Below are 13770 nucleotides of genomic sequence, written 5' to 3'. Positions count from 1 at the left end.
TTCAACTGGCACTGACTAGCGACAGGGCCCCTTTGGTGGTGGTTCCCCATCTGTGGTCCTCCCTGGTGAGATGCCTCTGTCTCTCTCAAAACTAACATTTAGGAGGAGTTTAAACACATTTATATTTGATAACTGAGAAATTCTGATTCCAGCAAGCTTGACATTATTAGCTGTTGTTTTCAGATGTCCTTAATTGCTTTAAATGTTTTATTTTTAACTACACTGTCTTCCTGCTTTGTTGTTTGCCTCCCTGGGATCTTGGTGGTGCCGGGGGACAGAAATTTGACAAGCAAATAAATATAACCCAGCTGGCCATTCCCCTACCCCAGATTCTTCCAGGCATCACCCACATGTTTGAGGGCCTAATATCTGCAGCCTGGAGGAAAAGGACTTTGCTGTACAGCATAATTATAGAATGATAGAGCTGCAGGACATCTAGCCCAACCTTGTGCAAGGCAGAGATCTGCAACTACAGCACCCATGACAGCACCCCAGAGGCTGCCTTGCTTCCACAGTGGAAGCCCATCACCCCAGAGGCTGCCTTGCTTCCACAGTGGAAGACCTTGTACCATGAGGGGCATTCCTCCTTCCCATTTGCACCCTTGGCCTCTGGGCTTGCCCTCTGGAGCAAGGGAGAAAATCCATGGGCTCCATCTTAGGTTGTGGTCATCAAGTGATGAACCTGCCTGGAGGAAAACCAGCTTCCCATGAATCCAGCTGGGGATTGAGATCCCTGACACAGTCAGATTTCGAGGGGGGGCACTCCCTCTCTTGGGATTTCGCTCCACTTCCAGGGTGGCAAACCAAGGCAGGCGGTTCCACAGGCTACCTCTTCCGGCTGAGTAGCCTATTTTTGGGGAGCACAAATAGTGCTGAGTAGCCTATTTTTGGGGAGCAAAAATCACCCACCCGCCAGCTAGCTGTATACTAATCACACTATTGTCCAAAAAGCGGCCCCGAGGGTCAACCAGTTCAAGGAGGCCTGGCACTTCCTTGGGGCGGGGGGCGGGGCAGGCTTCACCACTTTCTTGTTCCAATCGCTTTCTCTCCCCGTCCCCCGCATTTCAAAATAAGTCTTACGTTTCGGAAGCCCCGAGGGAGAGGTCGCCGCCGCTGCTGGCGGTGGGCGATCGGGAGCCTCCTCCCGAAGTAGGGGATAGCGAGGAACTTCCGTGGGGGGCGGGGGAGAAGAGGGCGCGTTCCTTCCCCACGTGCGGCTGGGAACTTTCCCCGCTCCTCGTCCGCGCCTGGCGCTCCCCTGGAGTCCGCTCCCACCTTCCGCGCGGGCCCCGCGGTGGCGCAAAAAAAGTGGGCAGGGCGGGAGCGAGGCGCACTTACCTGCCAGCCAGCTCGCCCGCCCGCGGGTCCCTTCGGACGCAGCCCGAGCGAGCGAGCGGCCGGCCAGCCCGCCGGGCTCTTTGGGCAGCCCTCCTTTTCCTTCCCCGCCTCTGCGCGGCCAATCCGCAGCGCGGAAAGTGACATCAGCCCCCGCTGCCGCCGGGGAGCGCCCGCTCGCCACACGCGCGCCGGAGCCAATGAGGAGCCGTCGGGGCAGCGCAACAGGTGCCCGGCCCGGGACGCCCCGCGCCGCCGCCCACCTCGCCCGCGGAGCCCAGCCCAGCCCAGCCTTGCCTGCGCCGTCCGTCGCGGCCCCGCCATGCCCGGCCGGAGCGCACGAGAAGGAGGAGAAGGAGGATGCGCTCGCCCCGGAGAGCGAGCGACCTGGCCAGTCCCGCTCGCTCTTGCCGCCGCTCTGCGCCCGCAATGCAGCCGCCGGGGAGGGGGCGCTCCGCATTATGACAAAGCGCGGCTGGAGCCGCCTCCGCGCGGCAACGCCGCCCCCCTCCCGCCGGGCTGAGCCGCCCGCCTCGCCCCTTCGCCGGCCCTGGCTGGCTGTCGGCCGTCGCCCTCCAAGCTGCAAGGCGCTATGCCTTGCGCCGTCCCCCTCCCTTCTCCTCCGCGGGCTGAAAAGTGCCCCCTCCCCACGGCTTGCCTTCGGGTTGCTCCTGCCGTCCCTGGATTCGGCCTCCCTGCTTCCCCCACTCCCCCCCCATCCCTGCGGGTGGGCTTTGGCGGGAGTCTCCTCCAACTCTTGTGCTGGGGCATCCGTGAAGCAAAGGGTCTGCGGCAAGGACGCATGGCTAAACTGGGGTGGGATCGACGTTGGGACGGCCTTCCCTTGGGCAGGTCCCCTTCAGCGTCTGGAGCAGAGCCGGCAAGGCAATTCTCCCCCTTTTCCTAGATCAGATATACTTTCTTCCCACCCCCAAATCACACGAGAGCCATTATTCCCTGCCTCCCCCTCCTGCATGCCGGTGGCCAGCTCAGCCAAGCCAAGCCTGAGAAATGGCTTTGGGCATTCCTGCATTTCAGGGTGTGACACGCTCCCCATTTTGAAGGCTGCCTCAGGAGACGATGGGCTCTCCTTGGCTGGAGGTGGAACGGTCACCAGCTGCTAAGGAGGCTGCTATTGCAGATCCTGCACTGAGCCAGGCATCACGTGTCTCCAAGGTCCCGCCCAAGTCTATAATACAACTTGTCTACATCATTCTTAAGAGTGTGGCACTCATACCTGGACATAGTCCTCCAGACCAGGTTGGACTACTGCCTAATAAATTAGAACTATTACTTCCCAGGACTTGGAAACTATGATCCTATTCATGTTGCCTAAAATTATTTGCCTTTTTTTTGCAGCCATATCACAGTGCTGGCTCATGTTCAGGTTGTAGCTGCTTACAATTCTGAGATCATTTTTGCATGTAATGCTGCCAAGGCAGGTCCCCCACAAATGACAACAACAACAACACTTCAGGGTGCCTCTCTCTAAATATAGAACTTTGCATTTGTTGCTGTTATTTTTTAAAAAAATTAGTTTGGGCCCAGTTTCCTGTTCTCTCAAGGTCTGCAGTGATAGTAGCTCTCCCTCACAGTTTTGCATCATCTGCAAATGCTCATTGTGTCTTTGAGCAACCCTCACGCTTGCAAGGATAGTGGCCTAGCTCTTGCTAAGGCATTGCAGCTACACCTGGCTATAGTACATCAGATTAAATGTACCTGCGGGATCCTCTGATTAACTGATTCTTCCCCATGAAGAAGAAATGTCTGCAGAAGGAGCTCAGAGCCCTTCCTCTCCCCAACAATTTTCCACATGGGGGGGGGTTTGTTGTTTTGGCACGCAGGTACATTTTGTCATGTGGCTCCCCCATGAAATGTCTGGAGTGATGCAGCCCACAGACAGCTCAGAGCCCCAAAGCAGAGCTGCTTTGCAGGAGCTGCACCTCCTCCCAGGTGTCTCCCTCCCTGGGCAGGTATTCCTCACTGCTAGCAAGTCGGGTTTCCTGGATTTGCTGGAAGTGTTCGAAAAGAAAGCTCCCTGGACTGTCTTTTACCTGCCTTGCTGTTTGGCAGACTTTTATGGCTTTGATTCTTGTTGCATTTGAATGGTAATCATTTCCTACCCCACCACCACCCCTGTGCAAACGGAGCCAATAAAATTTGATTAGATGAAATCAGAATGGTGCCCTATCGTCTCCTGTAGGAGAAAAGGGATCTCTGTAGCACCCTCCATCTCTCCCACTCACATCTTTTAGCTTGGTGAGCCTCAGTTCCTCCAGGAAACCTGAGCAGTGCATTTTCATTATCCCCCATTTCACCCTGTAAGCTACAGGAAATCCAGGTTGCCTGAGTCAGCTGGAGGTGGAACTCTTTGAAGAGTCGCCTGGGAACAATCTGGGTCAGCTTCCCCACCGCCAAGGAAATTAATAGACCGAGCCTCTGGCAGAGCATGGCTTTTTCCACAAAGGAACAGGTAGAAGGAGGAGCAGAGCTCCTGCCATCCTCCCGCTCATTTGCACAGCCTTCCCCAAGCTGGTGCCTTCTAAATGTTTGGGTTACAGCCTTCCTCACAATCATTAACCATTGGTCATGCTGGCTTTTGGGGTCGCTCTGAGTTGGAGGCCAGCATCAGTAATCTGGAGGGCACAAAGCTTTGGAAGGCTGGTGGATGTGGTTGCCTAGGGGAGGCACTGTTTTTGGAATCATGGAATTGTAGAGTTGGAAGGAACCACTTGGATCATCTAGTGCAACCCCCCCTGCAATGCAGGAATATTTTGCCCAACGTGGGGCTTGAACCCACAACCCTGAGATTAACAGTCTCATGTTCTGCCAACTGAGCTATCCTAGAACTTGTGGCATCCCTGTTACTGATAGAGCACATCTGGGGCTGCAGAGTTCTGAAGCACCCCAGAAACACTTGTGATTGCCCTTGCAGTCACTTCTGGTTCTATACATCATTCTTAGATTCTGGGCTTGCTTTGGAATGAGATTTATCACTCAGGAGTGCTCCAGAGTCACAGGGGCTGAGACCTGCTGGTGGATGGGCTGGTTAAGGTATCTTTTACAAGACAAAACCGAAGGCAACAGCTCTATTTGCAAGGAAGGGATTCGCCAGCGATCAAGCCTGACACTTTCCCCATCTTCAGGAGATTGGAGCCCCCACTGCACAGTCTGACCTCCTGCCCCCAAGACCACCCACCACTCTGGAAGCTATGTTTGCATTTCTCACCATCCAGGGACAGCCAGTCGTGCTGAGAGGAAGGCAAGGGTGGCAGTGCCCGTGCTTTGTACTCAAAGACCACCGAGTTGGAGATGATCTGGTTGTTGAAGGCCACTTGCAGAGTGACGAGCCCCGTGTCATGAGCTGAAAGGCAAAGGAAGACGGTGGCTTTTAAGAAAGTGATCCCAACACACAGAAGCCTTCACTGGGCACCTGCAAAACACACCTTTCTCATTGTGTTGGGGACTGTGGCAACTCCCTCTCCTCCCCACCACCTGCCCTTTCTGGAAGCAGAGGCTGGCTCTCTGTCTGCTGCAAAGTGGTAAGGTAAAGGTAAAATTCCCCCGGACAGTTAAGTCCAGTGAAACTATGGGATGCAGCGCTCATCTTGCTTCAGGCCGAGGGAGCCTGCGTTTGTTCGCAGACAGCTTTTTGGGTCATGTGGCCAGCATGACTATTTAAACAACAAACTGAACAACAGGACAGCTTAAACAATGCAATAAAACTGGGACGGCAGCAGCAGGTGGGGGGAAAATCTATATGAAAAGCAACAGATCAGAAGACAGATCTACTGACACGACAGTCAAATTGAACCTCCATGCTCAGAGGCCGTGTCCCTACAAATAACAGATGCTGGAAACGAATGGCGGGGAGGGCTTCCTTACTCCTCCCCAACTCATAGGTTTCCAGGAGCCTGGCATGCTGCGGTTGGAAGCCAAAGGCTTGAACTGGCCCCTGAAGGACCAGGTGTGCAGCCTGGGAGTCATTTTAGACTCACAGCTGTCCATGGAGGCACAGGTTAATTCTGTGTCCAGGGCAGCTGTCTACCAGCTCCACCTGGTACGCAGGCTGAGACCTTACCTGCCTGTGGACTGTCTCGCCAGAGTGGTGCATGCTCTAGTTATCTCCTGCTTGGACTACTGCAATGAGCTCTATGTGGGGTTACCTTTGAAGGTGACCCGGAAACTGCAATTAATCTAGAATGTGGGAGCTAGACTGGTGACTGGGAGTGGCCACCGGGACCACATAACACCGGTCCTGAGAGATCTGCATTGGCTCCCAGTACATTTCCGAGAACAATTCAAAGTGTCGGTGCTGACCTTTAAAGCCCTAAATGGCCTTGGTCCTGTATACCTGAAGGAGCGTCTCCACCCCATCGTTTAGCCCGGACACTGAGATCCAGCGCCGAGGGCCTTCTGGCATTGTGAGAAGTGATGTTACAGGGAACCAGACAGAAGGCCTTCTCGGTAGTGGCGCCCGCCCTGTGGAACGCCCTCCCATCGGATGTCAAGGAAATAGGCAGCTATCTTATTTTTAAAAGACATCTGAAGGCAGCTCTGTTTAGGGAAGTTTTTAATATTTAATGCTGTATTGTTTTTAACACTCGATTGGGAGCCGCCCAGAGTGGCTGGGGAAACTCAGCCAGATTGGGGGGAGGGGTATTATTATTATTATTATTATTATTATTATTATTATTATTATTATTCAGCAGCAGAGTGGCTCCTGAGTTCTGAAGCAAGCATTACAAGTGTGAAAAGGTGCCCCAGCTCTTTCTGATGCAATGCCTCCAGCAAAGTGGCTTTAACACACACACACACACACACACACTCCTGGATTTCTCACCTGGGCAATAACAGCGCAGCACCCCCGGCTGTATCAAGGAGGCTGGCACTGAGATCTGGTCAAACAGGCAGCTGTAGTTATTGCTGGCCTCCTGCCAGGGCCCTGTGATCAGCACCTTCACGCCCCCCTGCAGAGGAAAAAAGCAAGCAGAGCAGGGAATGGGGGTCAGGAGGAGTCAATCTTGGACCACTCTTGGCTGCCTCCTCTCAGGGGCTCCCTCCTCCTCCTGCCCCACAAAGTTACTGGCATTTGCCACAGAGGGAGGAAATAAGAGCAGGAGTCATATGGATGTCAAGGGGCTCTCAGCCCTGGCGGCCAATGCCTGCTGCATGTGGGACAACCAAGACCAGGAAAGCAGGCAGGGCTCCATGGCGAGGTAGGAGGGCTTCCCCTATCTAAGAGGTGGCTTTCAGTTGGGAACTGGAAGTGTGGAGCTGTGTGTGGTTCGAGGTGCCCCACCGAGGCTTTGGACTACAACTCCCATCATCCCCAGCTGTCACGGCCATATTGTAGCCCCAAACATTGGAAAGGCATCACTCAGCAAAGGCTAGCTTTGTGGGAACCAGAGAACAACCATGTGCCGCACCATCAGATACTGTCTTCCTTATTTCCTCCAACAAAGTCCTGCAACCAATGCCACCTAGTAGACAGGAAGCTAAGTGTAAACAGGGCAGATGTGAGCTGGTATTCAGCTAAGACCTATGCAGAGAGTAGACCCACTGAAAATAATGAACCTAAGTTGCTCATTTCTGTTAACTTCAATGGGCCTACTCTGAGTAGGACTAGCATTGGACACCACCAGCAGGGGTTCAAATACCACTCCTGGCTTCAGTTGACTCTGTGGCCTAGAGAAGTCGCTATTTGCCTCAGTTCCCCATCTGAAAGAATGGACAATGCAGCAACCTATTGTCTGATGAATGTTATCAGGCATGTTCACCGCCCAGCTTTCTTCCCAATAAGGACCTCAAAGCTTGTTGCCATTTCACCTGAAGGAAAGCCCCTTGAAGGAAGCAGGAGAAATAAAAACCAATCCATCAATACTGGAACCACAACACAGGAGAGAGACATTCAGACTTCCTTTCCAAAGCCCTTCCAGAAGAAGGGAGCCGCTGCTGAAAAGGTCCCTCTCCCCTCGCCTGCAGCTCCTGAGTCAGGCTGAAATTCTCAGGGCCCAGCTAGAGAGTACGAGACAGAAGTGGGTCACAGTCTCCTGATTCTGCTAAAAAATGTAAAAGAGCCTGGAGGAGCAGCAACAGGGGAGGGTCATCTTAACTCACTCTCCCTCTGCCTGTTTTTCAGAACAACATTGTGCCCTGACTCACTAGGAGGAAAAGACACTGTGGGCATTTTCAGTGAGAAATGGCTCTGTGGGGCAACCCACGGTAGCTTCCTGCAGCTGCTGCTTATTCTGCAAAGAAAACTGACCCTTGACTCTGAAGGGAGGACTTGTTTTAGCCTAAGTTGCCTGGGAGAGAGAATCAAATGTGGGCCGGGGGAAGGAGAGGCCTCTGTCCCACTGCTGCCTCTGTCCAAGCAAGTAGGACAAGAAACATCTTCAGGTTGCAGAGCCGCCCTGCATTGGTTTCTGCTGAAGAGGAAATGCCACATTTGGGCAGGAGATCTAAAAACCTGAAGAGAAACCGAAATATGCTTCTCCTGTGCTGACCCCCAGTGGCAGAAAGGCAGGAAAACACTTTTCAAAAAAGCAATTTTACCAGCTTGGATTGGGAGGCCCTCAACACACACTTTGTTAATGCTTTTCAAATCTACTTCTCTAAAGAGTCAAAAGTGTGGGTGCTGTGAGCAGGTCTGGTTGCAGCACCTTGGCCAGTGCACATTTAGTAGCCAACCTGGGAGTCTTGGCGTGCCATTGGAGAAAGGTAACACAGAAGGATGTGTTTCATGAAAGGCATCCCATCAACACGCAGGCACTTTGCTCTGGGGGATGGACTGCTCTTTTCTGGGGTTAAGATGAATGGCTTTAGGAAACAGGGCGGAAATGTTCACCCATTCAGTGAACACCTGCCCAGTCTGGTTTGGTTTTGTGATGTCACCATGTGGCTAAAGCTGATTGGCTGCGTGGCACTGCCAGGAGGCCAGCTCTCTAACTGCCTTTCATCCAAGGTGCATTTTGCACTTTTCTGCCCAGACAAATGTTCTACACAGGTGACCGGGTAGCAGGGCAGCATTCTGGCCGGTTCAAAATATTTCTAGGCTGAAGCTGGCAACTGTGTCACTTACCTAAAAGGTAAAGGTAAAGGTAAAGGTAAAGGGACCCCGACCATTAGGTCCAGTCATGACTGACTCTGGGGTTGAAGCACTCATCTTGCTTTATTGGTCAAGGGAGCCGGTGTACAGCTTCCGGATCATGTGGCCAGGATGACTCTGGCGAACCAGAGCAGCGCACGGAAACACCATTTACCTTCCCGCCGGAGCAGTACCTATTTATCTACTTGTACTTTGATGTGCTTTCAAACTGCTAGGTTGGCAGGAGCAGGGACTGAGCAACGGGAGCTCACCCCGTCGCAGGGATTCGAACCACCGACCTTCTGATTGGCAAGTCCTAGGCTCTGTGGTTTAACCCACAGCGCCACCTGTGTCCCTCACCTACCTACTCCCAATAACCCCAATCTCTCTCTCAGCCTAAAACAGGGAGGGACAGAGGCCTTGGTGGGAATGAGAGACTGTAATGCCTATTGGAAAGAAGGATATAGGAGCACCAGAGGAGCCCAGCAGCAGCTTGATCAGGTCTTAGGGACCCAATGAGCCCAGAATCCTGTTCTCGCAGTGGTCAACCAGATGTTTCTTCTGGGAAGCCCACAAGCAGGACACGAGCACAACAGCAACAGCAGCAGCAGCACCCTCCCTACTTGTGGCTCCCAGGACTGGCATTCAGAGGCATAAACCTCTGACAGCAGAAGCTCCCTCTCCCTTGCATGCTGTGGTTTTGGATTTCCTTCCTTTCCAACTTCCCTGGAGCACAGATGGGACAGTCAGGTAGAGAGGTGGGGCCCTCCCCTCCTTGGCAGGCCAAATGATCTCATTTCCAAAACCCAGGACTCCCCCCCCCAGCCGCAACTCACTGGAACTCAGTTCTGGCATCTCTCAGGTGGGCACCTTTGCCATTCTAAGATAACAAGGAAGGTGTTCATCATGGTGAGTTCCTGCACCTCTTTTTCTAGAAAAAATAGCACTGCCAAAAACCCACCAAGGGCTGAAAAGCCAAGCAGCTCACCTCTGGATAAGACCACTCGGGTGAGTAATCCGTCACCATGAAAAGGCGCCCGCTCTGCTGGAGCATGCCCAGGGTGCCCTGAGCAGCAGCAGCAGCTGCTGCCGCCGCCGACACCACCTCAGTCACGTGCATGTAGGCCAGAGTGCTTGCCCCATTCTCTGTGCTGCTACTGAGGTGCAGGCTGGCTTGCTGGGGGCTGCAGCAGGGGATACACATCTCTGCCTGGCTGTAGGAGGCCCGGTTGGTGTCCTCCGGCTGGGACAGCCCACTGCTCTCGCCTGATACCAGCTGGTGCCCGTAGATGGTGTTGCTCCCACCTTCCACTGAGATGAAATCATTGATCAGGTCAGAGAACTGGTTGCTAAAGGAGATGTCAAAGTGGTCCAAGCTCAGCTCCATGTTGGAGGAGTTGTTCAAACCCGGGTGGGCTACTGGGTAGAGGCCTTGCACCATGTTCCCTTGGAGGATGGGGAGGCTGTTCCCATTCCGCAAGCTGCCCCCGTTGGTCTCAGGCTGCATGTAGTGCTCTGTCCCACCACAGGCCTGGAGCTCCCCCGTCTTCAGCAGGTTCTCGTTCCCATCCGCCTGCGGAGAGGTCTCCATCGGGACCTCGCCCTCGGCCGACATAGCCTGGAAGTTTGCCTGGAACTGCATGAGCTGGAGCGAAGAGGTGGACTCGATGCGAGCTTCCACCGTGCCGTTGCAGTTGGAAGTGCTCTGGGAGGAAGCCTCTGTCTTCACGTTGGGGAGCCCTAAAGGGTTGACAAAGGAACTGCTTGCATCGTTCAGGTTGTTGTGGCTGTTTTGCTCCAGAGGCAGAGGTTTGCTGGCATCCTGCAGGAAGAAACTGGGGGAAGGGGTCTGGTGGACGTGGGGGCTCTGGACTGCTTGGTTGAAACCAGAGGAGTAATCTTTGTTGGAATCGATTGCGCTAAAGTCCATTTGTTCCAAGGTGGTACTGGGGCTGAGGCCTCCGCCGGACGGGAGCAAACTGGAACCGGTCGTAAGGGTGAGCGAGTTGGACGAGGAAGAGGAGGAGAACGCTTCTTTCGACATCTGTTGCTCAAAGGACGTGTCCTCCGTCTTAATCTCCTTGGTGAGGGCTGCGCTGAAGTTGAACCCGCGCTCTGTTGTGGGTGACTGCCTGATGTTGGGACCCAGGCAATCTGCCTTGGGGCCTCCTCCTCCATACGTCTGCCCCTGCTTGGGATTGTTAAGGAAGCAGTCCGGGTCGAAATTCATCGTGGTTTCTGGGATCTTCCGGCCACTGTCGAGAGTGGTGGAGAGCACCAGCTCTTCGGAGACGCTGGCGGGCAGCATGGATAGGCCCTCTGAGCTGCTGGCGGTGGGGAAGGTGAACTTGTGGCCATCCGAGCTCACGGCCAGGACCAGCCCTTGGGCAGCTGCGTCCGAGGAGAGGAGGTGCTGATTGGGACCTGCGGTGGGTGACATTGTGTAGACGGCCTCGCTGGTCACATCCGACATGAAGACCGTGGCGCTCTGCGACAGGTTGCCCATCACTGAAGCAACGGCCATGCTGGAGACCCCGGTGACAGCTGGGCTGTCCGCCACATCGGGGTCACTGTTCAACCCACTGCTGATGGACACGGGGGAGTTCTGCGTGGTGTCGGGAACTTCCACCTGATTGGTCGAGGAGACCTCTGTGCTGTTCTGATGCAGCAGGACTGGCTTGGCCACTTTGCCATTCCTTTTCTCCCGGCTGGAGGACTTGCCATGGCTGTGCTCGTTCTTCCCTTCGGAGACATCGTTGTTCTGCACCTCGGAGTGGGCGCTGTACCCGCCTGACCTCGGCTCGACCTTTGGTGAGATGATGCGGTGTTTGGCACTGTTGCACTTGTGGTGCACACTGCTACCTGCGCCTGTCCCAAGTAGAAACAGAAAGTTAATTGCGGACTGGAACACAAGACAGCTGGTCCTTATGCCAGAAGTTTCTCTGTATTACTTTCTAGTGCAGAGGGATGGCTGGGACTGAACAGCTGAAGCTTTCTACAGCCGTCAGCCTTAGAGCAAGATCAAGATGGGCAAAAGCACCATGAAAGGATCAACCTGTTGGGGGATTCAGAGCTTCAGCCTGAACATGTTTTGCCTACAGCTGGATTTGTGCCTCTTGGACTAAGACATGGGCCAGAGGGAACTCAGCTTTCCATTGATTTTGATATGAGACTATATTACGAGGCATCCTGTCTTTGTTGGTTGAAGGAATGGGTGACATTAGAGAATTCACATATTCTAGACTTAGAAGGTCATGATAATATTTTTGGTTGGCATGCTTATTTATGGTATGAAGAGGTGAAAGTACATAAAGGATTTACAAATCATATAATTAGGAAAAATTTGTATAGAGTATGGGATAAATACAAACATTTATCAAAGGTAAAAACACCACTTTGGCTCTCACTGTTGGAAGCTATAGCAGTAAAGAAAAAGAATATGATAGAAGGGTAGACAACATAGAAATTTATTAGAACTTCCGGGGTGGCGCCACCGGTAATGGCGGACTCCCTCTGAACTGGAGGGACTAGCTCCGCGGGAAACGGGTCTTCTCCGCTACGGCGAAGTGGGGACCCTTTTAAAAATCACAGGTGGATGAAGCCTGTGACCATGGGACTCGGCGGGCACCTTTAGCGCCCCCCCAACCCGCTAAGGAACCCACTAACGGGCTCCGAAGTGAAGAGGGGGAAGTGGTGCGGTGCTGTGAGTCAACTGCTATTTCCGTGGAGCGAAGCCGCATAGCCGTTGCTGGAGAGCGCTGCCTTTTTCCTGGGACAATTTGGACTTTAAAATAAGCACCCGTGAGTACTTAGATTTTGAACAATTGGACATCAAATAAGGACTAGCGAGCAGGAAAGAATTGGATTTTAAAAACCTACTCTAATTTGGTACGGAACGGGAAGGTCTAAACAGGAAGTTAGCCTTCCGTTCTTTTGTAAACAGAATAAAGCAAAGACAATTTAAACTAGAGTTCAGAAAATCGTTTTTAAAAGATTGGATTTCACCATTTAAAATTGTGGAACCCCCCTTCGACAGCAGGAGAAGGGGGTGGGATCTTTTTGGACTGTTTAAAGTGACTTTAAAGTAAAGTAACTTTCCTCCGTCCTGATCCTGGAGTGGGGTGTCAGGACTGATGTTTGAAGTTCATTGACCAAAGACAAGTGTTTTTGACAGATAGCTAAAAGAAGAGAAACATAGGGATTCCACTGTTCCCTTTCGCATTTTAAAGGAATATATATGGACAAAGTATCTTAAAAAGGGAAACTTCTATTTGTTCTTGAAACTTTGTTGCAAGAACAAGTAGAAGTTTCCCCCCTAGAGGGAGTCTGTGAAAAAGGTTGATGATGATGAGGGAGTCTGTGAAACTGTAACTAACTCCAGGGAGCCGGCAGCTGTTACAGATTACAACCGTGGGAACAGGCATCTGACCTTGCAGGACAATGTATTCAGAAGCTTTGTTGTGTGCTCTTTATAAAACAAATGCCCTACTGGAACAATTACATGAGAAGGTGAATTGGATGGCAACTTCGATTAGAAATTTTGAACAGGCAGTGGGAAATTTTGAACAGACAGTGGGAAAATATGTGGAGACCACTCAGGAATTAAATCAGGAGTGTGTCTTGACAGAACAGGCCCAACAGGAATATGATTTTTCGGATTTGACAAATGAACTTGGAAAAAGTCAGATTTGGAAAGGAAAAGTCTGGCTTGGCTTGGAAATGGAGGGCTGGATTGACCCCCCTATGCTGGGATGTTTGGACTTTTCAAATATGGCAATGGGCCGTGAGATGTTTGGGACTGTGGGGGCTCTTAATTTTGGAGGGTCATTGAAACATGCTTTTAAATACTATATGGAATTCAGTGTTGAACATGGAAAAGGGGCTGATCTGTCGAGAAGGGTTAAAAACATTGTCAAGCTGGAGCTACCACGAGCAGGAGACAAGGGAAAATACAGTTACAAATATGAAGAAGAGCCATGGAAGGGACATGGAAGAGACTTGAGGGCCTCGGATATAAGGTTGCCAGGTTAATGGGCTAGATCGACGGGATAATAAGGACTGACAAAACCTGGAACCAGGAGGAAGGGACGTTGGATGAAGATTGGATCTCTTTGTATCTCTTTTCTCTACCATTAGAACTGCTTTATAAAATTGATGAATGTTAGAAAAATGTTGGAATGAAATTACTTGGCTTTAGCAAAGATGTTTAAAGAATTATGAAAGAATATTATGGTTAAGAGAAGTTGGTAAGGATAAGATTTAAGTTTTAAGCTTTAAGGTTTATTTTATTATAGAAAGATAAGATTAAAACAGTTTAGGGAAATGCAATGACAGAATATTATGAA

General features: G+C 52.0%; 1 protein-coding gene across 3 annotated transcripts in view; it reads right to left on the bottom strand.

Annotated features, from left to right (window-relative positions):
• CAMTA1 (calmodulin binding transcription activator 1) overlaps positions 1-13770 on the bottom strand; it is a 724612-nt gene that overhangs the window by 32488 nt on the left and 678354 nt on the right. For all 3 annotated transcript variants that reach the window (XM_082229744.1, XM_082229743.1, XM_082229745.1), the window contains exons 8-10: positions 9414-11293; positions 6179-6305; positions 4565-4699 (exon numbers count right to left, since the gene is read on the bottom strand). In XM_082229744.1, the coding sequence (XP_082085870.1) occupies positions 4565-4699; positions 6179-6305; positions 9414-11293 (2142 nt within the window). The remainder of the gene's footprint in view (positions 1-4564; positions 4700-6178; positions 6306-9413; positions 11294-13770) is intronic.

The sequence above is a fragment of the Podarcis vaucheri genome (assembly GCF_965113315.1).
Source record: "Podarcis vaucheri genome assembly, chromosome: 7".
Taxonomy (NCBI): Eukaryota; Metazoa; Chordata; class Lepidosauria; order Squamata; family Lacertidae; genus Podarcis; species Podarcis vaucheri.
This window is presented reverse-complemented; position numbering and strand designations above follow the sequence as displayed.